The sequence below is a fragment of the Seriola dumerili genome, unplaced genomic scaffold, assembly GCF_002260705.1.
Source record: "Seriola dumerili isolate Sdu_G_001 unplaced genomic scaffold, Sdu_1.0 BDQW01000068.1, whole genome shotgun sequence".
Taxonomy (NCBI): Eukaryota; Metazoa; Chordata; class Actinopteri; order Carangiformes; family Carangidae; genus Seriola; species Seriola dumerili.
The window spans coordinates 13,026,948-13,051,786 of NW_019174323.1; the positions used below are offsets into that span (position 1 = coordinate 13,026,948).

Sequence of the window (24,839 nt, forward strand, 5' to 3'; positions counted from 1 at the left end):
AAGGCCTGGCTACGTTGTTCATCACTGACACAAATAGAAGATGTATGTATGTATTTGGCATTATTCTGGTATTGAGCCCCTGAACACACCACTAGTTTAGATCCCTGTGAGGCTAGATGGTCTCTTGTAAAAAGATTATGAAGTTATGAAGTACCTATGAAGGTCTTGCAGTAAGCAAGTCTAAAGGACTACTGAGGCACCTACCAGCCCATAGCTGCTCTCACTTCTTAACTTGTCCTGTGACTGCTTCCCCAACAGCCTTGCTGAGTGAGGGAGTTGACACATAAAGTGGGCCTCAAGTGTTCTGTCTCAATATAGAGTATATTGATTTGGACATTTGTAGTCTTTACTTTCAGTTTCATTTTAAGTCACTCAGTCACGTTTTTTTTTTTGTTAACCTGTGTACTGTAGTTTGTCATTTATAATTGTGATAAAGAACTTAACAGCTCTAGGTAAAGGTTTACAGGAGTTGTAGTTGTAGTAAATAATTAAAAAATCTCAAGCATCTTCTGTTGGTTTCTCCTTCCTCTTTCTTTGTCTTGCATAATAAATATATTTACATTGAATCCACTCTGCCTCTATGTTATCAGTCTCTTAAAGTTATGCTTGCATGCTGTGTCTCAAGTGTTAACCACATGTCCTGAAAACATTTCCTGGAGAAAAAGTCTCTGTCTACACCCTTGGTATTACACAATCTGAAATAGTGCTAAAGTAGAGAGAAGTTATGTTATTGAAGAAGGGAACTGTGTTCTGTTTCTAATTAGTGCTTGCCTCTCTTCCAGTAGCTACTTCCTCAACACGATTAATACACAGTGTTGGTTCTTTTGTATGCGTTACTCTGCCAGTGCGATGGGTGGAGGAAAACATCTGCTTCTGTTGGCAGGTAAGAAGGTTTCTATAAAACATAGGGCTACTGGTGTTATAGGTTTGGGATTATATTTCATTTTTTTTGTTAGTATTAATACAGTTTACACTCAGATTTCAGAATTTTTACACTAATATAGCTGTGATAGATAGCATTTAATCATATATCTCTCATCTCTCATATATTTACAACATTGCTAAAACTCACTAAAATACTAAAATAGTCTTATTTAGATAAATAAAGGTTAAAACAAAATCATCTCACTTTTACATGTATAGGTGAGATCATATGAAGATATTTATCTTAAATAATAAAAATAAACATATGAAATAATATTTAAAAAGTAATCATTGACACTATTTTAACACTAATTTGACACTTTCTAGCTCAATTAATTTCTAGTTTAGGGGAATTTCATGGCTTAATATTATCATCCCACATGAAAACATTTGCATTAAGCCAAATCTTTTCATGAAGCTGTGTGATTTCTGTGACAGTCAGCATTATGTCCTTCTGTTAGCTAGAGGATACACATTTACAGCATTACAAACAGAAGCGCAAATTGCAATTACCTAAATTACTGAACAGTTAAAAGTTGATATGTATGGGGCGTCGTGTGGCGTAGTGGTCTAAGCAGGCGCCCCATGTGTAGAGGCTACAGTCCTCACTGCAGTTGGCCCTGGTTCGAGTCCCGCATCGCACGGCCTTTTCTGCATGTCATTCCCCCTCTCTCTGCCTCCCCATTTCCTGTCTCTCTACTGTACTAGCAAATAAAGGCATAAAAAAGCCCAAAAAATATACTTAAAAAAAAGTTGATATGTATACAGATGCACTCACATTTAGGTATTAGCTTTTATATACTTGTGAAGATACTGTATTGATAATTGTACCAATTCAAAGGAGGTTTACACTTACCCGAGTTAACTCAGCATGTTAAAATTAATTAAAAAAATGTATTAATAAAAAATATGAATATGAATAAAATAAATCCAAAATCTAAACATTTAAGAATTGTTTCAAAAATGTTTCCTACATATTTAAAATTATTAATAAACATGTAAAAATGTTTTGACATTTGAATTTATTTTATTTTTAATCAAATAAAATAATCATAACAATACTAATTTATAATAACAATTTTGCTAATTTTGTGTAGAAAATGAATTATGAATAAATAATTGATAATTGTTTGATAGTCTCAGATCTTTATCAAATATTGCATTTTCTATCTAATACTTACATATGTGCTGTACTGACGTCGCTTCCGGCAACTTCATAAAAGGATTTAATTACATACATGATATTTTGTTATTTCTTTTAAATGCAAGTACATTAACACATACTGTGCACAGATATACACACATGCATAAAAAGCAGTAAAAGACATTTCTAGCACGCGCATCAAAAACATAATACAGCAATGTGGAGTATACTATATGTATATTTGAGAAATATTTTGTGCTTTTAGGGAACTTTAGCTTGATGGAATTAAAAGTAATGATGGATGAATATGAGAATGAGATAAATTCCTCAACAATAATGAAATACTACATATTTATTTTAGGTGCAACTGTGAGACATTATATCTGCATAACAATGTCTTGAGTAGCTAGATAAGGCAATATGTGCAGTATGTACAGTATATGTAGGATAAAGTGCAGTCAATTGTTCATCATAGATATATAGAGGTTGTCCTTTTATTCTAAATTATAGAATTAAGATGCCAAACGAATAACAATCAGTGTTTTATGATTTCACAGAATATTGATCTGTTGCACAAATATAGATAGACATAAAATAAAAACCATTGGGAAAGGAGGTGATTTGGTAAATCTTATGTGACTAAAATATTAGATGCCCTACTCTAAGTGAGAGATTAATGTGGTTGGAGGTGTAAAGTGGTGAAAAAAGCAGTCTTTATTAAAGATTAACACTTTTATATTTTCTTACAGTGTTTGTGCTCCTGGAAAGATGTCACGGACAGAGGACAGAAGGTAGTAATCACTGTTCATACATGTGCAAATGGTGTCAGCCCTAAATGCTTTCCCTCTATTACTTCTCAGAGGTGTGAAATGTAAATACTGTAGATGGCAGCAATAAACATGTTCAACGGCCTTTTGTAGGTTCTTGTAGAAATGACAAACTGTGCGAGGTGCCATCATGCCCCCACAAATACTTTACTGTATATCATCTTTTCTTTTGTCCCTCTGCCTTCTTAGTTTCTATGTGCCCCCGACTCAAAATGGTCTTCTCTGGGGACTTATTCTATTTGAGCTGTGACAACAGTGTGGGTGAGAGCGGAGTGAAATGGTACTTTAACAACAAAGAAGAAAAGCAGACGAATAAAACCTGGAAGTTTGCGGTTGCTTCCCCCAAGCACTCTGGCTCTTACCAATGTGAGCACAATGGGCAAAAGAGTGATAATTTCAGCCTCGACGTCATGGGTAAACCACATGAACATCAGCATTACTGTTCTAACTCCCAAATATGTACATATACTTTATGAATAAATTATTTATTTACAACTCAGACTTCAATCCCAGTGCTTCACTCACCATCAAGACCGGCCACCCAGTGATGCAATACGGACATTCAGTCATGCTGCAGCTTGACAATGAAGATGGTCTGGAGGGATGGGTCTGCTGGGTCCACAGGGAAGGAAAAAAAACGAGGAAGATTAAGTTTAAGTTGGAGAACAGTGGCCATGCGATCTTTCAAACCACGAAACTGGAAGTCCCAGAGACCATTTTCTGGTGTACTGATAAAAGTCAAGACAAGAGAAGTAACCAAGTCATAGTCAGGACCTCAGGTGGGCATACGGTTATTTTAAGTGTCTGTTACAACATTTCTCTGGCTAAAGATATACACCACTGCATGTTAATGCAAAACATGATTTCAAAGCTTTCAAATTTTACTTATTACGTAATTTATTAAGTGTCTTGATACATATTCCCTCATACAATTCATTTATCTTATGTCATGTAAACAGTTCCCGGTAGACAACTCATTTAAATTTAAATGACATGCAGCTAATGTGCCACACTAAAAATGAAAGGTGGTCCAGGCCACTCTTCCACAACACTGAAAATAATCACAGGTTGTCATTTTATAACTTTTTTACCAATATTTTTTTATTTTTTTTTTTATTTACAAAATTACTTAAATGTTAATTTAATACATTACTTCATGAATTAATATTTATTTTTATTTGCATTACTGAATTAACTGGTTTGAATCAACCACTGTATCTTGGCAACAGAATTTTTATTTTTATTTTTAGTCATTTAACCTATATAGAAAAAACTAATCCATCTTCAATAATCATCTATCTGCATCTTCTTCTTTCAGCTCAGGATATATCACTGGAAATGTATCCCTTCCCCGCTGTAGTTGGGGAGCCTCTGACTCTGAAGTGCATTGCCTGGGGCACAGATCAAATTAGCGACACTGTTTTCTACAAAGACAACACAATCATTATGCATGCTGCCAACCCTACCTACAAGATCACTGACGTATCAGAATCTACACAGGGACCATATAGGTGTAACGCCACCTACACACACAAGGCCCGCACGAGTGGGCCTGCATATCAGAGGGTCTCCGATATTCAAGATGTGTTTGTCAAAGGTACGTATACCCGATCAAAACTCTTTCAGTATGTCTGACTGCAATGACTGCTGGTGTAATGAATGAGGATGTTTTCTTTCATATGATACTGCATGCTTTACCCAAGTATTTTCTCTCCATCTGAAGTCTTTTTCTTAATTTGTCCTTTTTCAGAGCCTCCGATTAAGGCCGTTCTCTCTGAAGGCAATAGTTTGTCATGTTCTTGTCCAGAATGTCCCAGTAATGTCTCCTATCATTGGTACCACAAGAATGATGATCAGCCATGGGGACTTACAGGTTCACCATCAAGCGACATGACACCACAAAAGCGTGGTACTTATGCTTGTAAAGCTGTGTGGAACAACATGAGGTCTGCTCTCAGCAACTCTTACAATTGTGAGTTTCGGCTTTTCTTCTTTCTAATGGACATTGACATTGTTTCTCTTGACATATACATTAAGAGCAGTTTATTCGTCATGAACAGTACTACTCAGCCTGTGGGATATGAAGCATAATGTCTTCTGCTACCAAAGTGTGAAAAAAATAACCCTGATGGTGTTGTCAGGGTCATCTTACCTTCCTTTATACTGATAAATACTGATAATGAGAAGTGAACTAATATGAACCACCACTGGGTCACATACAGTTATGATATAATACATATGCTTTATCTCAATTTCAGTTCAGACCAACAATTCAAACCCAGCCGTCATTGCCATCTGCCTGGTGGTGGTGGGCATGCTGGCCGTGGTGATAGGTTTAGCACTTTATTATCAACGTAAGAAGAGAAATACTGCAAGTAAGTGACTACTTCTTGTTTTCTACTTTTTGATGACACATTGAAGGCCACTGATTATACAAATCATCACATATCACCTGTTTTTCTTTTAGGCCCAATTTATGAGGATGTGGCTCTGAGTTCACGAGATGCAGGTGATAACAGATATGATGTCCTGCAGAAGGGACATGGTGCCAAAAGGGAGGCCGAGTATGATACCCTTCACCCACAGGCACCAGGCAGGGAGAAGAAAGGTGGTGAATATGAAGCACTGAAAAAAGAGGAAATGAAAGAGGGGGTATACCACAGCTTGGGAGCAGAGGGGGCAGCAAGAGGAGATGGAGGATACGAAGCACTGAAGAAAGAGGGGATGAAAGAGGGGGTATACCACAGCTTGGGAGAAGAGGGGGCAGCAAGAGGTGAGGGAGGATATGAAGCACTAAAGAAAGAGGGGATGAAAGAGGGGGTATACAATACTCTGGGAGAGGGGGCAGGTGCAGGACAGGAAGGAGAAGAAATAGCAGAGAATAAAGACAAAGACAAATGATATGAGACAGTGAGGGCAAGAAGGAGGTAAGAGAGTAGCTTGTATGCTAAAGAAAAATTACATTTCTCCAAACCAGCCAAGTCAGGTGACGTCTCAGTTCTCAAGTTCAAATTCTATGATTAGACAAAAGTGTAACATACACTACATGTCAGTGGTGTATGGGAAATTTAAATAACTTTCAAGTAACTACCAAATGATGGGATATAGATCTAAAGGCAAATCTACATCAGACTTACAGTATAAGGAAAACCACACATATTTGTATAAAATATTTTAAATAATAGAGACAGATAGAAGCCAGAAGTGAGGTTTTGACCTAATGACAAAAATCAGGTTAAGAAAGAGCAAAAATTCCAGTAAGACAATAAAGAAGATTCTGTATGTTGGATAGTTCAGCAACTAGCAATTGTTGCCATTACTTAATAATTATATTAACCATATTAACTACACATATTATTCTGTAAAATGTAAATGCAATCACAGATAACCAAAACAGAAAATGCATTTTGCTTTTGTTCCCTTGTGAAGTCATACTGTGTCATTTATACAGATATGGGTGATAATATCATGACGGGATTTTTGCATCTCAAAAAGTATTAGCTTTATCAACATTTTGTGTAATGAGTTGTTTGTACATAAGAAATTGCACAACATTGTATCTTGTTCTTTTTGCATTAAAATGTTAATGTACATTATATCACAGTGTGTATGCTAAACCTAAGCTATCAACTTGTAGATCATTTGTAGTGCGAATGCTGTGATTTTAGATTTTGGCTGTTGTATTTTGTATGCTAAAATAAAACAACTCTTATTTAAAATCAGTTGTTTTTGTTTTGTTTACAATCACTTAAATCACAACATTTAGGTGAAGATATGGTGAAATTATGTACAATGAATGAATGCTGATGAAAGTTTCAGGGTCATCACACATGATATCTTCAACGGTTCTCTTAACGACCGTCGCTGCCCCTAAATGTCGCACTAGACCCCCAACATCTCGGACCAAGACAAATGCTTCGTCGGCCCCCACCCCCTCTTCAAGTTCTCAATTAGCAAAGTGTGACGAAGCCCAGTGACAGCGACCACTAAACACACAAGAGGTACAGATGAATAAAGTTACTTTATGAACACGAAAGCCACCAAAAAACAATCTAGCCGCCGTCAGTGGCCCACGCTAGCATCGCCATGATATGCTACACAGCAATGCTAACAGTTAGCAAGCTAGCGATAGCGACATTTGCCGAACACATTCATGATATCGATAACAGCAAGTGAGCTAACGTTAGCATGTCTTCTTGTGGCTGGTCACTAATGAAGACAGACAAGTAACATTATGTATCCGTCAAGTTACTTACACATTGAAGAGAAGAAAAGCCAGCTCCAGGTCCAGCTGGAGGACACTCGTGGGGCTTTCCATCCCAGTAAAGCCAGACCAGTATTGGCTCCACGGTCGGACTGTGAAAGAAATTCAACCTTGGACTTCCGCAGGGACCAGCCACACAAAGACACTGAGCAGGTAAGGACACTGAGCAGGTAAGGACACTTATGGAATCGCTAAAAAAAAATTAAAAAAAACTTAACGGTTGTTTTGATGGGCCACCAGCTGGTAGTACTCATGGTCAATCAACATGTGCACTGGCCTAGAGAAAAAGGGGCTTGTTCAGTGAGGGAAATTGTGAACTGTGCACACTGCAGTGTGCTATATCACCTGTGGGCGGTTCCTCTGTGTTTATAAATGTGGGAAGGGACCCGTGTACCCGTGCACAGGTAGGTTACATGCACTAAGACGCATGCAATATCATTAGCTAGCCAGCTAGCTAGCTAATATTAATGGACAGTAACGTTCACTGTATTGGCCTGAATAACACAATGAAGTCAACTGGTTTTTGTGGAACATGGACCATATTAAAAGCGAGGAAATGGAAGAAACAGTGGTTATATTGTGACACCATGCTTTAAGGGTTTTTGAAGGCTAGAACTAGAGTAACATTATTTATAGGCTCAACTTGCTGATAGTGAATATTTACCTGATGATATTCATTATCTTTACAACAAGATCTTATTCTAACCTTTTTTAATGGGGAGGCAAAAGCCCCAACAACTACACCAGGGGTAACATTTCTCAACTAATTATTACACTTTTCAAATTGGGAAATTGTTAGTTATTAGGTTCACATCATTATTAGGTCACATAGTGGGAAATAGATCTATTAAAAACAACAACATAAAAATTAAATAACTATAATAAAAATGTCCAGAAAATAAATTACATTGCAGCATTTATAAAATGTCGTTATGCTGTGGCTGTAGAAGAAACCACATTCCAGCCACGGTGGATACTGGCGGCCCACAATTAGATTTGTTATAGAAAGCTAATGTTGGCCCATTAAGTCCACAGTTTGTTCTAATCCCTCTTCTGCCCTCCTTTCCCTCGTTCATCCTGCTCTCTTCTGCCCCTTTCTTTGCCCCAATGCACATCTTGCAACATGATGCTGGTACAAACAAATCCCAAGGAACAAGGAAGCAAATTGCTGCAGTATAATTAGATATCAGCAATGAATATCTTTCTCCCTCCCTTTCTCACTTGTTCTCTCACCGACAGATGGATGTAGGATAATCCCATTGATTTCAGAGACCAGAGCAGGACAGTGAGGGTGAGTCCCTGAGCCTCAGTGCTTATTACAGGTTGAGGGAAACTGGTGAGCCCTTTGTTCTGGTGCAACCAAAATCTATTTTTCTTCTTCATTTCCATGCTCTTATACTTTAGCTCAGTGATCGATACGCTGTCTGGAGAGGAGTGCCGCATTATGGGTAACATGAAACCTACATTGTTAGTGCCAGAATCTTGATGAAGCAGAGGAAAGTTGGCTCGGACAAAGCAAAACAGTTGCTGTCATTTCTTTAAAAAGCTGATCAAAAATGTAACACTCAACTGTAATCACTTATTCATAGCAAGATAATTTATGTGCCACCTAAAGTCAAATAATATTAATGGGAGTAGTACATAAGTATATTGTAAACAATATTTATAATGATAGTACAGGAATAATCACCTCTAGGTTTTATTATACAATTTTCCACATGTACATTATTTTTACATTTACAGTTTTAGTTTATAACCCAGAACAAAACATTAAACAATAAATTAATGAAAAATGACAAAACAGTAAAAACCCTAACATTTAATATATAATCTATTAGTGAACTCCAAATAATTGAAACTGTATCAGCCAAAGTGATATAATCCCATGACCTAACACAGAGATATTCTTTTATTTTAAACCTTAAATTTGGGGACTAGCTAGATACATTACAACACCTACAAACAAAAATAAAACAAATTGCTCATGTACAGTGAAATTTCATTGTTATGTTGTCCATTATGTTTAATTGGTCTTTAGTTTACTGATCATTTCACATATCTTCAGCTTGTCTGACTATAGAGTAAAGCAAACGGATATCACACCTTCTAATGAGATTGGCCAAGATGTACTGCATGTGGTGGCTTTATAAGAGTGACAGTCCCTTTTTATCTGCACATTCATCTTGACATACGCTACATTACTGGCATCAAACAACAGCTTCGGTTCACAGCCTTGAAACTGTGACAGAAATCGGTGACTGGCATGTGTTAGTGTTCACAGGTTATGAATACAGTGAGAGCAGAATGACTTGCCCGTTAACACTTAAAGCATTAACTGTCTGACAACAATATAACATAACATTAATGAAGCATATATTACATGTAAAGCATAATGAACAAAATTCAGATCTTGGATTTGGAAGGAAACAGAGACCTAATAGCAATAAACATAGCTCCAAACTAAGAAACTAATTTAATATAGGATTGTTATTACCCTGGATAATGACATTCCCTGTAGTCCTATACGAGGCATTTTAATTCCCCAGTTTGTCAGCAGGCAGACAGGTTAGAGGCCCAGCACATGAAACATTTTTACACAAGGAAATCAAAATGCTGCATCTAAAAATGTCAGTATTGGGCTATTTAGACTTAACAGAAAACAGTAATATTTGTAGGTGTTCAATTACTTTCTCAGTGGATAAGTAAACCAATACTAAAGAGCAAAATATTTTTGTTGTATTGGCACAAGTAACATGCTTTTCCTTAAAAGTGTGCACATTAAGGACAAAACTTTAACTTAAATGGAGGTGCGTACTCTGCTATGGGTTGCAGAAACTCTACAACCATTTACGCAACTTTTTTAAAAACCAGTTAAACAAATTTAACACGTTTTCATCGAACAAAAGAAATGCGCTTTTGACCAATGTGCGCCTAAAGATTTGTAATCTGGACTGACTCAAATATAAATGAGAGACATACTAATTAAATCCAAATCAATATAGAAATTTCTACAGTTATTACAATGAATGAACATCACAGAAAGCCACACCAGGCCTAAAACACAGCCCTTCTCCAACAGATATTACAGAGGAGGCTGACGGGTCCTAAAACACTCTTACTTAGATTGTCACACAGGGTACACAACTGCAATCACACACAAACACACATTTTACATTTACTAATGTCTTCACCTCCACTGTGCAGTCTCTTTGAATTCAGTTCAGTTATGTTAATATAGTCAGACTTGCTGAAAATTGTCCCTTCCCGCCTTCCGTTTTAAATCCGCACTTTTAGTTCTCCACGCCATCAGGTGAAACTTCACACTGTTGATGTACTGTTTCTGCCTCACTAAAGGCTATGTGCAGAGGGTCTGCCGCTTTTATGTTAGCTCTCGGTCCCCCTGTACTCCATAAAGGTAATTATTGGTTCCGGCTGGTTGTACGTACTCCTCAGTTTTGTCCCAGTCTGAGACCCAGCCTCCTCCTCCTCCTCCCACGCCTCCGCCTCCATTGGGATCTGCTCCCTGGTTCATCGCTCCGTAGCCTGCTCCGCCACTTGTGCGATACAGCTCCTCTGTCTCATTTGCAAGCTCATCCTCATCCAGGATGCCACATTTCTCATCACTCAGCTGCTCTGGCTCGGCCCAAGCTTGCTGCTCTCCAGATGCAAAAAGGCCTGCAGCAAAGCCACACACACAATCAGACTTTTGGTAAAATATTATTCAGACTTGCAACAGAGCTGACAACAAGTTCAATTGCATTAAGAACAACTCACAGAATGATGCATATTGAAACATCTTAATACTCTGATGAAGATTGAGTGGAACATTTTGAAATTAAAAGACATACCATAGAATATAACACCTCCGTAATGAACAAGTGAGGCAATGAGAAACACACCCTGCCACTCCTCTCGGGTCTATCAAAGAAGAGTGAAAAGAGCAAAAGAGACCTTATGGTTAAAAGCATGAAAAAATTGTGTTTCACTTTCTAATGATACTTGACAGTTAAAAACATATTCATGCATTAAATCAAAACAGTCAAAGAGAGGTTTGCACATGCACTGTGTTTTATAAATGCACATCTGGTCTATCAAGCTACTTAGAGTGCAAAATTAAATTTGCAAATACAAAATGGCCAAATTAAAAAGAAGTCTTTATGAGGAAGTGACAGCTCTGCCTTTGTTTTATAAATATTTTCTATGACCAAACACCGAAAGACAAGATAATAAAAACAGAAATACAATACAGTGTTTTAGAGTGTATTGTGTCAGTATACAATATCATACATACTGTGCTACTTTCTGCAATTTAACTAAGTTGATGCTGACTGTCCTAACAAACACACATTGTACGAGTTAGAGAATCGCAGCTATTTAGAATCAGTTCTCACCTTGTGCTTCGTCATGGCACCAACTATAAGTGGGCAAACCATACCAGATAAAGTGCCCACACCGTTGGAGATGCCCATGAGAATGCTAGCGTATCGGGGTGCAATGTCCAGGTGGTTTACATTGAAACCTTATGAGGAAGAATAAATATTTTTAGAATCATATATTTTATTCATGACTACAATAAATAGCACCACATGTCCAAACTCTATTAATATTTGTGGGCAAAAGGTTTTAAGGAACACATTATACTCCATATTAGAAAGGGGGATTAAAGAATAACTAGACTTATGCTTTTACCTGAAATGGCAAAGCCAGAGAAACCCACAGCCAGAACCAGGAATGTAATGGCAACACCTTTTGTATGAGAGAAGCCCACCACCAGCAGCAGAGTTGCCTCCATCCCAAACCCTGATGGAGAACAGTAGCATATCATATCACAGAAACCAACAAAGAAAGAGTTAAATGTGTCTCAGTGCAAGATGCCTATTTAAGTCAACTGAAGGCCATTTTATTTGTGCTTTTCCTCTTCTCTTTTCATAAAATTTTGTTGACTGAACAGTATCCTAAATATGCATTCAGTAACCAATAAAAGGATATGTACACTTTATGCTTTAATTTCACTTCCCTATCGAAGTTTAAAAATAGCATAGGCAGAGCTTTTGCTTTATGCTGAATCATCATTTGCCTGATGTGACAAACATTTTCAAACCACAGCTAAAATACTGTATGTGAGTAAACAGTATAACAAGCCAGTGTGTTACTGTACTGGTTGTCAGGTTCACATGACTGAGTCTTCTTACCGTAAACTGGGGGGAACTTAGAAAAATTTCCAAATCACATCCAGAAAAGACGGTAAAAGTGTCATTTTGCTTTCCCTTCATTTCAGTTCTGTCTTACCTCCACAGTTCATAAGTTTCCTAACGTTAGTGGTGCTCATGATGTGGTTGGAGCGCAGATAGTCGGCAAGCTGGCCACCAATGGGCACAATGATGGTCATAACCAGATGGGGAAGTGCGGAAACAATGCCCACCTAGATAAGAGAGGGGGATTTTCACCACAGTGAATATCGAAAGCAGACTTTGTACAGTATCATGATATTGTACGTATGGAACCTCTTGTTCCTGGTGCCCTAAAACACCATTATCCCACTGTCCACATCAGATTTCTTTTACCTTGCTAATCTCAAATCCAAACACCTCCTCGAAGTACGCGGGCTGGCTGATGAGAAGCAAGTAGAAAGTCCAGCTTCTGCAGAAATTAGCCACGATGATGGCGTACACTGGCATGGACGTGAAGAACGCCCTCCATGGTGTGTTGAATTTCTGTAAAACAGAAAAATGTGTATATAAATGTGTGTATAATTATATTATTATTATAGTGTTATAACTTCACTGATTTTATAACCAAATTCTACAACCCCTGAGCCATTTCACAATAAATAAATGTACATAAAATGTGTTGTTTGCCTGAATTAATCACCAATTTGTTGTATTTGAGGTTTACTTTACAAAACAAGCATCCAGAACGTTGTGGTCAGTAAGAAGTTGGGTGGAGTAAATGGGTTAGTTTCGCTTGAATGTAGATACAAATGAGCAGAGGTTACTACTGATAAGGAGTTTCTGAATCTGTCTGTGGTGCTTTTATTTTGATAAAGTACTCCAGGTATCTTAGAATGGGCTTGTGATAAAGTTTGACACCCTCTTGAAGTACACCCATGCCGACCTCTTTGTTGCTCTCACTTTGCTTGTTTAACATCATTGTACATGTGACTTTATGCTTATCTTAACATTTTGCGTTATACAAAAAAAGTACCAGCATAGTCATATTGCGAACTCTACACCCTGACTTGAAGGAAATGTAAATGATGTGGCAGGCCACATGTCACTGTTCACATCAGCCAATTTGATGTGATACAGTTTCTGAGTCATACTCTACCATAGGAAATCTATTTAGTGCACTGACCGTTACTGTAAATTGGGCCGTCTCGCCAATGCTGTCCTCAATGTATTTCCTCTCCTCATCAGTGATGGTGGGATGGACTGCTGGACTTTCATAAGACACCAGGATCCAGAAGCAGTACCACGCGATCCCAAAACTTCCTGGGGAGGAAGGAAGGCAGGCAGGCAAACAGGCAGGGGAAAGAAAAAGAGTAGTGTAAGTGTCAAAGCCTGAAGAAAGGTTAAAAAGAACAAGCTGCCAATGAGACACTGACTATAACTGCTGCCTATGTACAGACTGGGATTAAATTTAGAATTCATACATAATGGGTCTTTTTCTTTTCTCATATTTATGGTGCTGGCCTTTTGCGGTGTTTTTGTCCTTTCAACCTCAGTATGTGTCAGCATCTGCTGTCTCACTGAATGCTCTGCACAGTGATGGGTGTGCTTACGCAACTATTGAGAAGACTGTTGTCATGCTTATAATGGCAACAGTCACACTGTTTTGTATTTCACTGAAAGATAATGTGTAATTTCCCTCGAAAATTCTAGTTCAACTTTTTAAAGAATATTAAGATAAATACTCAGCCCACATTTCAATTTGAAGGGGTTGGAAAGCAAGATTACTGTAAAAGCTGGCTGTTTTATTTTGTTCGCTGTCAGCCTAATGTCAAGGGTCATTACCGTAGACATAGAAGACTGATGACCATCCTGAGTACTGGACTAGGATTCCAGCTAACGGCATGGCAATCACAGCGCCAGCATAAGAACCTAGGAAACAAAGAAATATTGTGGGTATTAAACCAAGTAGCAACCTCCAAGAAAATGAAGCCAAAACTGCAGTTCCTTAAATTACCACTGGAAGCTAGAGAGTCAATCCCCATAGACTTTCATATTAAAATGCCCAACTTTACAGCAGAAATAAACATGTTTCAAACCTGGTACAAAAAATGGGTTTGGTCTCTATAAAGACTTAAAGTTAAACATAATTGAAGGTGTGCCATTTTGAGTGACAGGTGGGTGAGCGTATGCATGCCACAGACCGGCATGCACCTTAGTGTCAGCTCCACAAACACCCCGCCTCTTTGCCCATTTTTGGATTAACCCGTAGTTAGGTGCAGTCAGACACTGCCAAGATGGCAATGGTGGAGCAGCCCACCCTCTTCAGAAACCTATGGGTGACATCATGGAGGCTACGTCCATCTTTATATACAGTTTATGTATTAAACAAGCTGCCAAAGGGTTTCTTAAAGGGAAACATCAAACATCCATCATTCAAAGACAGAGAAACATGGACAATTATAAGAGACTCACCACAAAAGGCTGTTGTGGCCAGGCGACTTCTTTCAAGTGGTGGTGCCCATTTTGCCCAAATACCGTGACAGGCAGGATATGAGACTCCCTGTAGAAAAGGGAAGAAGTTACACTATGATGAATGTTCTAAATAAAATGTAAAGTCTTTCTATGTTGCCCATTTCTTGTGTTTAAGATGAAGTTATAGACAAGACACCTCCACAAGTCCTTGAAACACCCTGACAATGATAACACAGCCAAAGTGCATCCGGGCTGCCGTGGGGATAAGCATATTCAGGCAAGATGTGGCCACGATAGCAAAACCAAACACTCTGGAAGAGGGAAGAATAGAGAAAGGAGGAGACATTCAGTATGTATAGAAGAATGTGCAATTATCCCTCGCATACAATAAACAGTGGAGTAACAGACCTGTTGGCTGCAAACTTTTGACAAATGAACCCTCCTGGAATTTGGGTTACTATGTATCCCCAGAAGAAGGAACCATGGATCATTCCCACTGTTTCTGGATCCCAGTCAAATTGAGCTTTCTGTTGGGACAAGCAGGAAGACAACCACATGAGAAAACTGCACATGAACTTGAATGAGAGTTTGATCACTGCAGTGCACGGAGATGGACAAACTATCTATACAAGATAAATTGATGTGATTGATTCATGGTCCTCTGAGGGGATATGGTTGACCTCCAGTGAAAACACCTTGACCCATCATCAATATTCCTATAAAATATACTGAGCAACACTGACTGACATGTTTTATGATGAGTCAGTCCTTTGTTTGACCTGCCCGTTTCCATTTCCACCATCAACAAAGATTTGTAACATAATAAAACTGTCACACTGCAAACATTTCTCCATGGATCTTGCTCTGAAACAGGAAAGGATCTTCCCTAAACTCATACACAGTGCTCGAAGCACATTTGTCTTAAATAAAATTTAAATTTCCATTATAATAAAAACAGCCCCACACCATGGCCACTCACCACTATGACCTCCTTGTTGTCTCTGTAGATGGTGTGGCTGTTGACCATGCTGACGATGGCCACACCCAAGTTACATCGGATTCCAAAGGAGATGCAGAAGCCCAAACCGGAGAGGATGGCGATGATGTAGCGCCTGGGCAGGCCGAAGCATGTGCAGTCCACCACGGGCATCTCCTTTTCCTCCACCATCTCCGGCCGGCCCTCTGCCGACAGCTCAATTGTCTCGCCATTTTCCTGCTTCTTCTCAAGAACTCTGTAAAGAAGAGTGTGGAAAAGTGAGGGAATGAAGAATGTTGCATGTTAACTATAGCCCCTGTTAGTAAGAAGTGATTTAGACTAGATGATTAGAGGATTTAGACTCTAGCCTGTATGGAATCCTAGACCACTTGGTCCTGTATCATAAATATGAATACAATAAAGTCATAGTTTAGTGAACTAGTGAATCTGTTTTTCAAGAAGTACATAGTAAGAAGAAAATTTTCATATTGCCTAAATCTTAGCATTTCTCTTCTGTCAGCTTATGATGGTGTGATGTGGTTGTCTGGAGAACCAATCAGCCCCTTAGCAACTACCTATTTAGATAGTTTTGCAGAGACAGCTTTTGACAATTCACACCAAAAGGCTGCTTGATGTAAAATTAAACATTTCAGAAATAACCATATATCAGTGTAGCTATTCAAAGGTGTGTCAGATGACAGGAAAAAAACAGAACAAATATAACAATAATTGATTCCTTAAAAAGACAAACCTTAACATTTAGTTTACTCCTAGGTTTCTGTACTAGGGATTTTCTGTAAGAATAGTCAGTCAGTGACAGATCTGCCCCAGGTTTTCTAAACTCTGGTTACCACAGTGACAACAGATCGTGCTCAGACAGCTTGGCTTGGATCTAGATGTTCAGACAATCTTTCTGGCTGTCAATTTGCCTGGTAACTCCAGCATCTTAACAAGACACAGTCAGCACAGTTGCCTGTCAGCCTACTTCCACCGGAGCTTGCTAACTCTGACTTATCTTGTCTTCTCAAGGTGTTAATATACCGGGTATTTTTGTGTTGCAGGCATTCATCTCCCGACTGAACTGCCTGACAGTGAGGAATGCAGTGTGAGTAAGACAACAGTGTTCACAGAAACCTGTCTCCTCCTGGTGCATCCATGCTTCTCTGCTCCCTCCAAACAAGGTTACCTACTCTCTTTCTGCTCCTTTCTGTAACCTATGTTCATGTGGCTTGCTGAAAAACCTTGAGAAACCATGACCTCTGCAAGCCTCCAGTCTAACAGGCATCAAATATGTATCTAAACTCAGCGGATAATCTATTAAACATGAAATGTGCAGCGCTGAGCTCTTAGATCAGACTTGAGAACTGCAGGTTCAGACGATGCAGCACAGAATCCTTTTGCAATTCCTATTGCTTTTGTCTGGTAAATATAATTATACATACAGTACGTGAGCTAGTTGTGCTTAGGCAAAACATATCAGTATACTCAGCCATGTCGTTTTTAGCCAAAATATAACACCCAACAGTGCAGGGTATGAAGCTTTTTGGGGATGGGGTTGTATTTTATAGATGACTTCATTTGACATCTGGTTGTACAGGACAGAAGGAGATGAAATGGGACGGAGATCGTGGGCTAGAACGGCATTTTAAGTGTAATAAGATTCTTAGCCGACTGCACCACCAGGGCACCCCATTAATAACAGAGTACGCCCGCAGTGGCCATTGTGAACATTCATCTTGGTTGGGATGAAAATCTCTACCTGGCAGAGCAAGTACAGCCTGGATGCTTGATGCTACACAGCTGTACATCATATAAATATATGGAATCTGACAAATATTTATCAGTTCCCCTGTGAAAAACACACAGACACAAATTAGACAATGTTAACTCTACAGTAGGCCAACGCAAAAATCCCTCATCACAGTTTAAATCATTAAGATCAATACATACAAAAACCAGCAGGAGCCATTGTTTCCATGTCTTAAATGTGTGTTTGAGGAGTTAGAGCCAGCAACAGCAATAATAATGCACATGCCAAATACATATAGTGATAGATAACTCTTTTGAGATATGTGCTGGGTGAGCAGCTTCTATTGAACTGAATTGGCTGCCATGTTTTATACATCACTGTGGTAAATGTAGCTGCAGTGAAACAGATTGTTGTTTTGACTGAAGGGGTGAGCGAGGTGTTGAAACTGCAAACTCACTGTACAGCAAACAGCACACACCTGAAAAGATTTGAATTGATTGTTAAAGAATTTAGTAGAGTCTGGTAGTCCCCAGTGCAAGATCTATTTATCATTGCTAATATTATATTTTCATACATAGCTTAGCTGCTGTTATCCATCTTTTACAGTACACTGGCAAATGCAAGTCCCTCTTCCTCTTGACATTGCTATAAATTGATTTTATAAACGTTACTAGTGACATATCAGAACTATATTACCTTGTACTGTGTATTGTAAGAGACAGGAAACATCAGGAGAGAGGGGGACAGGTGACAAAGACCCCTTAACCAGATTTAATCCACTGTGGACCACTGGGTCACCGTGCACCCCAGAGTTCCTTGATTTGACAGGAAGTGTCTTATGCATAGATGATCTACGACATTAAAAGCACATTTAACTTGGGACACAAGCCTTTATACATCCTACATACATAATGTGTAGGCCCATGAAGGTTTCTCCTGTTAGCTGTGTGGGACTTCTTCTCCATACCCTAAAAATCTCAAACTAAAATGTTTTGGCTCTGTCAAGTCACTAGGACAATCCCATTTCTGAAATACCAGGAAAAGAGCGCCGGATGAAAAAAAAATCTTTATATAACCATTATCGCGGCGCTCTGGTTTTATAAGATGTACTTTCTGCAGAGACGTGAAGTGGCATGAAAATATTGAGTGACAGGAAGACTTTATGTTCCTGCCAATAAATCTGTTCAGAGTAGTCAGCTAAAAACTCCAACAGTAAGTAGACGCAATAATAAAACATACATGCTCTATTAGTTACTGTAAGCAGGGAATCTAACAGTCTTCAACACTGATCAAGTATTAATGATTCTCCATCTTGAATTATTAATATCTCTGACTCTCTCGGACTATTTTTGTCTGGGCGGGCCTCTCTCTTCATTCCTCCTGTCTCCTCTTTATCTTTAACCCTGCCTTTTTACAATCAGCTCCCCTGACTCACGCATAGTCTCGCACACAATTCACAACATTTCCTCCTCCTTCAACACCAATTTATTTTCCCAGTGTCCAGAGGATGTTCCGTGTGTAGTTTAATTTCTCTGCAATACAGTACACGCTTGTTTTTCTTGTTTCTTGTTTTTCGTTCTTTTATTTTGTTTTACTACACACTGAATCTGCTGCAGTGACTTTTCATGACTGACCCTGAGTTAAGGAAAATCCGTTGTAATCCTCACGAGCTACCTGACCTTCTCCCCCTTGCTCTCGTCACACCATGAGGAAAGGTCCGGTTTGCTTGTGTGAAGCGATTGAATTCAGTGAGAGAAAAGCTTAGTTTTGAATCTTGACAACACGTAAGAACGCTGAATTCACATCACCTCTCCTGCCGAGTGAATATTCTCGGTTCTCTCTCCAAGTTAATCTCTTAATTCATACGTCAAGGACAAATGTCAGGGCAGTTCAGCAGCTTGGTTTCAGAGTCGAGTCAACAGCTTGGAATCATTGATTGGATAAGAGAGAGTCAAATAACTGGTGCAGATTGTATGAAAGGCTGAAAGGTTCTTCATGACACCAGTAAGCAGGACCTACTGAACTCGGTCTAGCAGCACAAAGTGTGGGCGTGCACCGAAAGCACGTAAACTGAGTGCATTTTTGATTTCATTGTCATTAGATAGATACTGTGAATTCAATTGTGAGAAATACAGCAAAGCATACACTTCAGTTCAACATTTTTATACTCGGCTCACATGTCAGTCATATTTGTTCAGCCCTCTGATATTGGGGATCAGAAACAATAGTTGGAGCTGTTGATTTAAGTGAGGGATTCAGGAATAAACAGGGAAGAGGCACTGCTTGATGTTTAATGAAGGGATAACGGGAGACTGTCAGCTGCCTCTACATCAGTGAAATCACGTCTCTTGTTGTCTTCATCTTGATTCACAGCTGCAGGTGAAAACTGGCTGCTGTGATCTGAGAGTGAATTCACTGAGGGCTGTACATATTGCTGAGAATAGAACTGGGTAAAAATAGATATGGAGTCAGCTCCATCCTTTCAATAAAACACCCGGCAATAAATAATACACAGTGATCTGTCTGTCTAGTTCTCTGTGTGTGGGTTGAAGTTGCGTGCGGAGCGGGAACCCGGGAGCGGGCCTCGTGCGCGTCATGCGCGTCATGCGCGGCGGCAAAGGTACCGAGGGAGCACCTGGGCACGTGCGCTCCACGGAAACGAAGGCAGCTGCGGGCTCTGTGCCGTGGCCTAATCCTGGCTGTGAGATGCCCTGAGTGGAGTGGAGGTGGGTGGGAGGGAGGGAGCGGAGGGGGGGCACTATGACGAGCTATCGGGCTACTTAGGTGGAGGGAGAGATGTGGCCAAGGTGTACGGCCTGCAGGGATTTACATGGGCCGACAGCTTGGACGAGCAGAGGCTATTTCTGGAGAGGATTTAAGTGTTTAGACGCTACATCAAATCCCGACAGAGGGGAAGGGGAGTCCATCAATACCTTCCTGCTTTCAGATAGCCATCACTGGCCTGACTACCCCACACACCTTTTCTCAGCTGTGCAAGGTGTGTCACGCGATTTTTTTTTTTTTGCAGCTTTCAGACTAGATGTGTGGAAGCTGTCGAAAAGTCACACAGGAATTCTTTGTGCATGTCTGAAATACCATCATGTCAAAAAGTGTCAGATTTCCTGCCACATCCCGAGCTTGATCCACGTCCCCAGTCCATCACCACATGTCTGCGTGCTCTGTTAATATCTGCCCCACACTCCAAAGGAGCCTTTACTAGAGTGAGGGTTACTGAAAGTCGTCCTAAGCTTACTGTCACATAGTGGCAGGTGTGTCAGAATGACAGGCCGCAGAGAGAAACCTCACAGGCCAATCACACACAGTCATCACGTTAGCAAAAACATACTGTGTGTATGTTAGAAACTGAAACACGTTGCTTGATTGCTCAAACATGGAGCTCCAGATAAACAGCCACATAAAAGTGGAGGCTTCTGCAGTTTGACAATGGGACAGCACTGCAAAAAAAAAAAAAAAAAAGCCGGGAAGAAATGAATCTGGTTATTGATCCAGCGCTTCATCTTACACTGATAGAGCAGTTTAGGTCTGAAATGAAACTTAATTCTGTTTTTGTGCTTCAGAAGCAAAAGAGGATAATTCACTTATCTCTGCACGTGAAACAGACTAATTTTAGGTTTCATTTTGTGCGCTCAGACAAAGTATTTGTAACTTTTTGTATCTGCTATCTAAAGACTGCAGTTGCATATAAAGTGATAAATTATGTATGCCCGTTTCTTATGAGATAGATTCAGCAGCCTATAGAGAGACAGATGTGCCAGGTCATCCAACCCTACACTAATCATGTTGATCTGTAAAGGAGTCCTTTGCTTCTCTTTCAATTTAAAATCACATTTATATGTAAACACTGCCCCCATCAGTGGCCTTGACGGCAAAAGATGAACTTTCTTTTTTTTCTTTTCTTTTTTTTACTCAAAAGGGAAATTAAGCCTGCAGCCATTTCTGCGTTTCAATATTTTCTGGTTGTAATGGGTCCCAGAGGAACTTTACATACCCGTATATTTTCCCCAGAGTCTTGGCTGCCACGGCCTTAAACCTGTCCGGCCGGATCTCCATCCTCACGACTCCAGGATCCGACCAATGTGCAGTGTTTGCGCGCTCCCGCCTGAGCGCACAGCCTTCTCCTCTGCTCCCTCCGCCTCGTCTTTCTCACTCACACATAAAAAAAAAAAACAACTAATTTTACTTGATTACCGGACTCCCTTAACCCCGCAGGTTCCTGTGCAGCGGAATCTGTTGCCAGCGACACGGATTTTCCAGAGATTTAACTTGCTTCAACCTCCTTTATGTAAAATGAACTGAACAAACATTGTCAGTTCCACTTTGTCAGAGTCCTTAATGTCCAAGTGAACTTCTTCACACCCGGCGGTGTCCGGTAAGGTTCGCAGGGAGCTGGATGCAACTTTCGACAGGATTCATGGCCAAACGGTGTCTCTGGCCGTGGTCCTGAAACCAGATTACTGCTGCCTGCGCGCTAATCTCTCCAAGTCTGTGTAGTGAGTGGAAGGTAGCATGTCACTTCCTTCCCCGCAGCCCCGGCGTTTTAAGCACTGACTATCCAAGCAGAGGCTATTCTTGGACCACAGACGCCTTGAATGGAGAGAATTAGAGTAAACACTGTCCGATCGAAGCATTTAACAGAGTTCCCAGGTATTTGTAACACGGGAGGGGCAGGCTGCTCCCAGGACGCTGGGAATGATTGGACTGCAGATTATTTGCGCTTTTTTGAGGAAAAAAGGGAAAAAAAGGAAAGAAAGAAAAAAAGAAAGAAACTAAATATCCACACCAAAAGATCATGTTAGTTCAATAGTAAAAAAATATATCTAAAAATCTAATATTTGAGTCTTATTGTGCTTGTCTTTGCGTCTCCTCATAAGGCATCATTACTGCAACTCTATCAGTATGTAATAAATAACTTCTCAATACCCTGAATGCATTAAAGGTATTTTGGGATATGTGACTTTTGGCACATGAAAATTAGTAAGAAATCTGGAGTGGCAGAACTTAAAGTAAATCAAGTGATGGGGCCTTTAGATACACTGATACTCACTGAAAACATTTTAACATGCCACAGTAATAACAGCACATGTGCAAATAATTACATCAATAATGTCTTAATTCAGTTTAGCTGCTTGAGTTTCAGGGTCCTGGTATGTTGTGCATGTTGGCTCACTGTCACACTGATGTGGCTTACTGAGACATAACAATACTACAGAGCCATCATTAATGTGATTAGTAGCTAACACCTGTGCTTCTCCTTCAAGTCAAAATGTCCGCTGTGAAAAAGAGCCTGTAACTGCTGAACGGCTGATTTGATGAAAATCCCGTCAAATTAACTTGGTATTTCTTCGTGGTGTAAAATCACAGTCACCGCATGTCTCATCCAAACTAGTGAACGTGAAGGGAAAGCTAGAAACATAAAGTGATGTTTTGGACATACATTGGTTTGTTTTTGTTAAATTGGTGTATGAACTTGGTCAGAACCCAGGTGTATAAAACCACTGCAGGGTTTTATTTTTAGCAGCACAGGCATCTGTCTAAAGAGGAACAAACACAGATCAAAGACTGACAGAGTCTTTTTGATAACAGCCGCTTCCTAAAAATTCTCAGACAAAACAGTTATTTTCAACCCTCAGAAGAAATGACTCCATACCTTTGTCTGGGATTTTGTGTGTGCGTTAAGGTGCATGGAGCAAGATTTGCCTTTGGAGTGTGTGTTTTGCTTGAAAAATCAGTTACACCATAACTTCAACTTAACTATGAGACTGTTAGTATTGAGCATTAGGAGCTGGAATGAGCACTTATTTCATCACTGGACTGTTTATTTTGTGGTACCACACTGGAGGACTACTGAGAGGATGGACAGTACTGGATAAAGTGCAGAGAATATCTGGTTCATATTGTTACTGTAAAAACATACAGCACAAAATACTACAGCTCATACATATAGTTGTGATACACAGGCAAATATTTAGGGCAGATTTGTGGCAAACTATGGTGTTTATGGGCAGTGAGAGGCCTATGGGTCAGGAGGTCTCGTCTCTTCTTTTTGCGTTTTCCTATTGGTCTCAAACCTCCACTGGGTAAGGTTGTATGTTTGAACCCGATCACCAGGTTTGAAACTGATGCATTGTTTTCATGAGAAAACATTTTCAGCATCATTTGCCCCACAAAAATTAAAAATGTGTCTAATGTGTACAGATAATGATAAACAACGTGTACATTCAAATAGCAACTACTTCTTCTTAACGTCATTCAAAGCTGTCAGACTGCTTACTAAGCTTTCTGTATCAGATACAGCTCTTCTCCAGATCCTTAGCTGATATAGTTCTCAGAGAGTGAGAGGAGAGGAAGAGGGGAGGGAAGGGCATGGCAGAGAGAGGGGGGGACAGGCTGGGTGGGACAGAGATGATGGATGGAGTGTCCGAGATCGAGCCGTAACCAGCTCTCCGCACATCTACTGCACTGGAGTCAACAGAGGCGTGAAAAAACACAGGCGGAGGGTCCATTGGGTCTGTGGTCAAATCTGCAGACAGAGATAGAAGAAAATTCATTCATTTTTCCTGTCAATCCAAATGTTTTTGTTTAAATATTAGCTCACAGGAGAGAGCACAAGACATCAGTCATGCCTCTGTACATATATTCGATATCTACTGTATATACACATTTGCTGTTGTATTATTTACACCATGCAACATCATTTATTAGTGCCTCCAAATGGCAGCAAGCAGGAAGTGCTTCGGTAGTGAGAAGTCATGTTGCACAGTGCCAATAAGCGAGGCATAGCATGCTCATGTTTAATAACCCAACAGGGCCTGTGTTGCTTTACAACAAATGATACCCAAGAGACGGGAGGGGAAAAAGCTGAAATGTTGATGAGTCCAGAGACAGTTTATATTCAGGGCTGAACGATACACAAAAAAAAAATCATAATGCAATTATTTTGACAGATATTGCAATTGTGATAGTCACGATTTTAGTGGCAGTGGTAATTTTTGCATTTCATTTTCACTGAAAAAATATAAAAATGATGATGTGATTTTTGACCATAGCTATAATTTTTCAGTTTTGTTTCAGTTGATAATTCTCTCTGCAGTGGTGCCAATTAGTTGAGCAGACATACATGTTTTTACATGTACATAAAAGTACAGGTTTCCACCAGTCCCTTCAAGCAATGCATTTTGGTACCACACAGCTGCAGTAATAACAAGTTAACAAATGAATAAAAATCTGTTAATCTACCTGGGTCATTGTTAAGCTGGGTGTGCAGGTACTGCTGTTTGGTGTAGAACTTGT

The 24,839-nt window shown here is 39.6% G+C and overlaps 2 protein-coding genes across 2 annotated transcripts; one reads left to right on the top strand and one right to left on the bottom strand.

Annotated features, from left to right (window-relative positions):
* Window positions 1-779: 779 nt before the first annotated feature.
* LOC111220070 lies at window positions 780-6,614 on the top strand. Its single transcript, XM_022743019.1, has 8 exons — window positions 780-883; window positions 2,818-2,859; window positions 3,085-3,309; window positions 3,396-3,674; window positions 4,214-4,492; window positions 4,646-4,867; window positions 5,154-5,270; window positions 5,363-6,614. The coding sequence occupies exons 1-8, from the start codon at window positions 829-831 to the stop codon at window positions 5,794-5,796; spliced, it is 1,653 nt and encodes a 550-aa protein (XP_022598740.1). The 5' UTR covers window positions 780-828; the 3' UTR covers window positions 5,797-6,614.
* A 2,307-nt stretch (window positions 6,615-8,921) lies between these two features.
* LOC111219855 (vesicular glutamate transporter 1-like) lies at window positions 8,922-22,014 on the bottom strand. The gene is made up of 13 exons (XM_022742689.1): window positions 21,538-22,014; window positions 15,782-16,034; window positions 15,211-15,329; window positions 14,999-15,113; window positions 14,803-14,890; window positions 14,173-14,259; window positions 13,514-13,650; window positions 12,724-12,873; window positions 12,449-12,581; window positions 11,849-11,959; window positions 11,551-11,678; window positions 11,008-11,077; window positions 8,922-10,834 (listed from the first exon to the last, which is right to left on the bottom strand). The coding sequence occupies exons 1-13, from the start codon at window positions 21,597-21,599 to the stop codon at window positions 10,539-10,541; spliced, it is 1,749 nt and encodes a 582-aa protein (XP_022598410.1). The 5' UTR covers window positions 21,600-22,014; the 3' UTR covers window positions 8,922-10,538.
* Window positions 22,015-24,839: the final 2,825 nt, after the last annotated feature.

Bases quoted from the DNA above. Each gene is read 5' to 3' on its own strand.
- LOC111220070 (XM_022743019.1), top strand. From the start codon at position 829: ATGCGTTACTCTGCCAGTGCGATGGGTGGAGGAAAACATCTGCTTCTG. The intron at 4,493-4,645 runs GTACGTATACCC...GTCCTTTTTCAG, and splicing joins TCAAGATGTGTTTGTCAAAG to AGCCTCCGATTAAGGCCGTT. The intron at 5,271-5,362 runs GTAAGTGACTAC...TTTTTCTTTTAG, and splicing joins TAAGAAGAGAAATACTGCAA to GCCCAATTTATGAGGATGTG.
- LOC111219855 (XM_022742689.1), bottom strand. From the start codon at position 21,599: ATGGAGATCCGGCCGGACAGGTTTAAGGCCGTGGCAGCCAAGACTCTG. The intron at 12,582-12,723 runs GTAAAAGAAATC...TCTCTTATCTAG, and splicing joins TTGGATTTGAGATTAGCAAG to GTGGGCATTGTTTCCGCACT. The intron at 10,835-11,007 runs GTATGTCTTTTA...GCTTTGCTGCAG, and splicing joins CGGAGGTGTTATATTCTATG to GCCTTTTTGCATCTGGAGAG.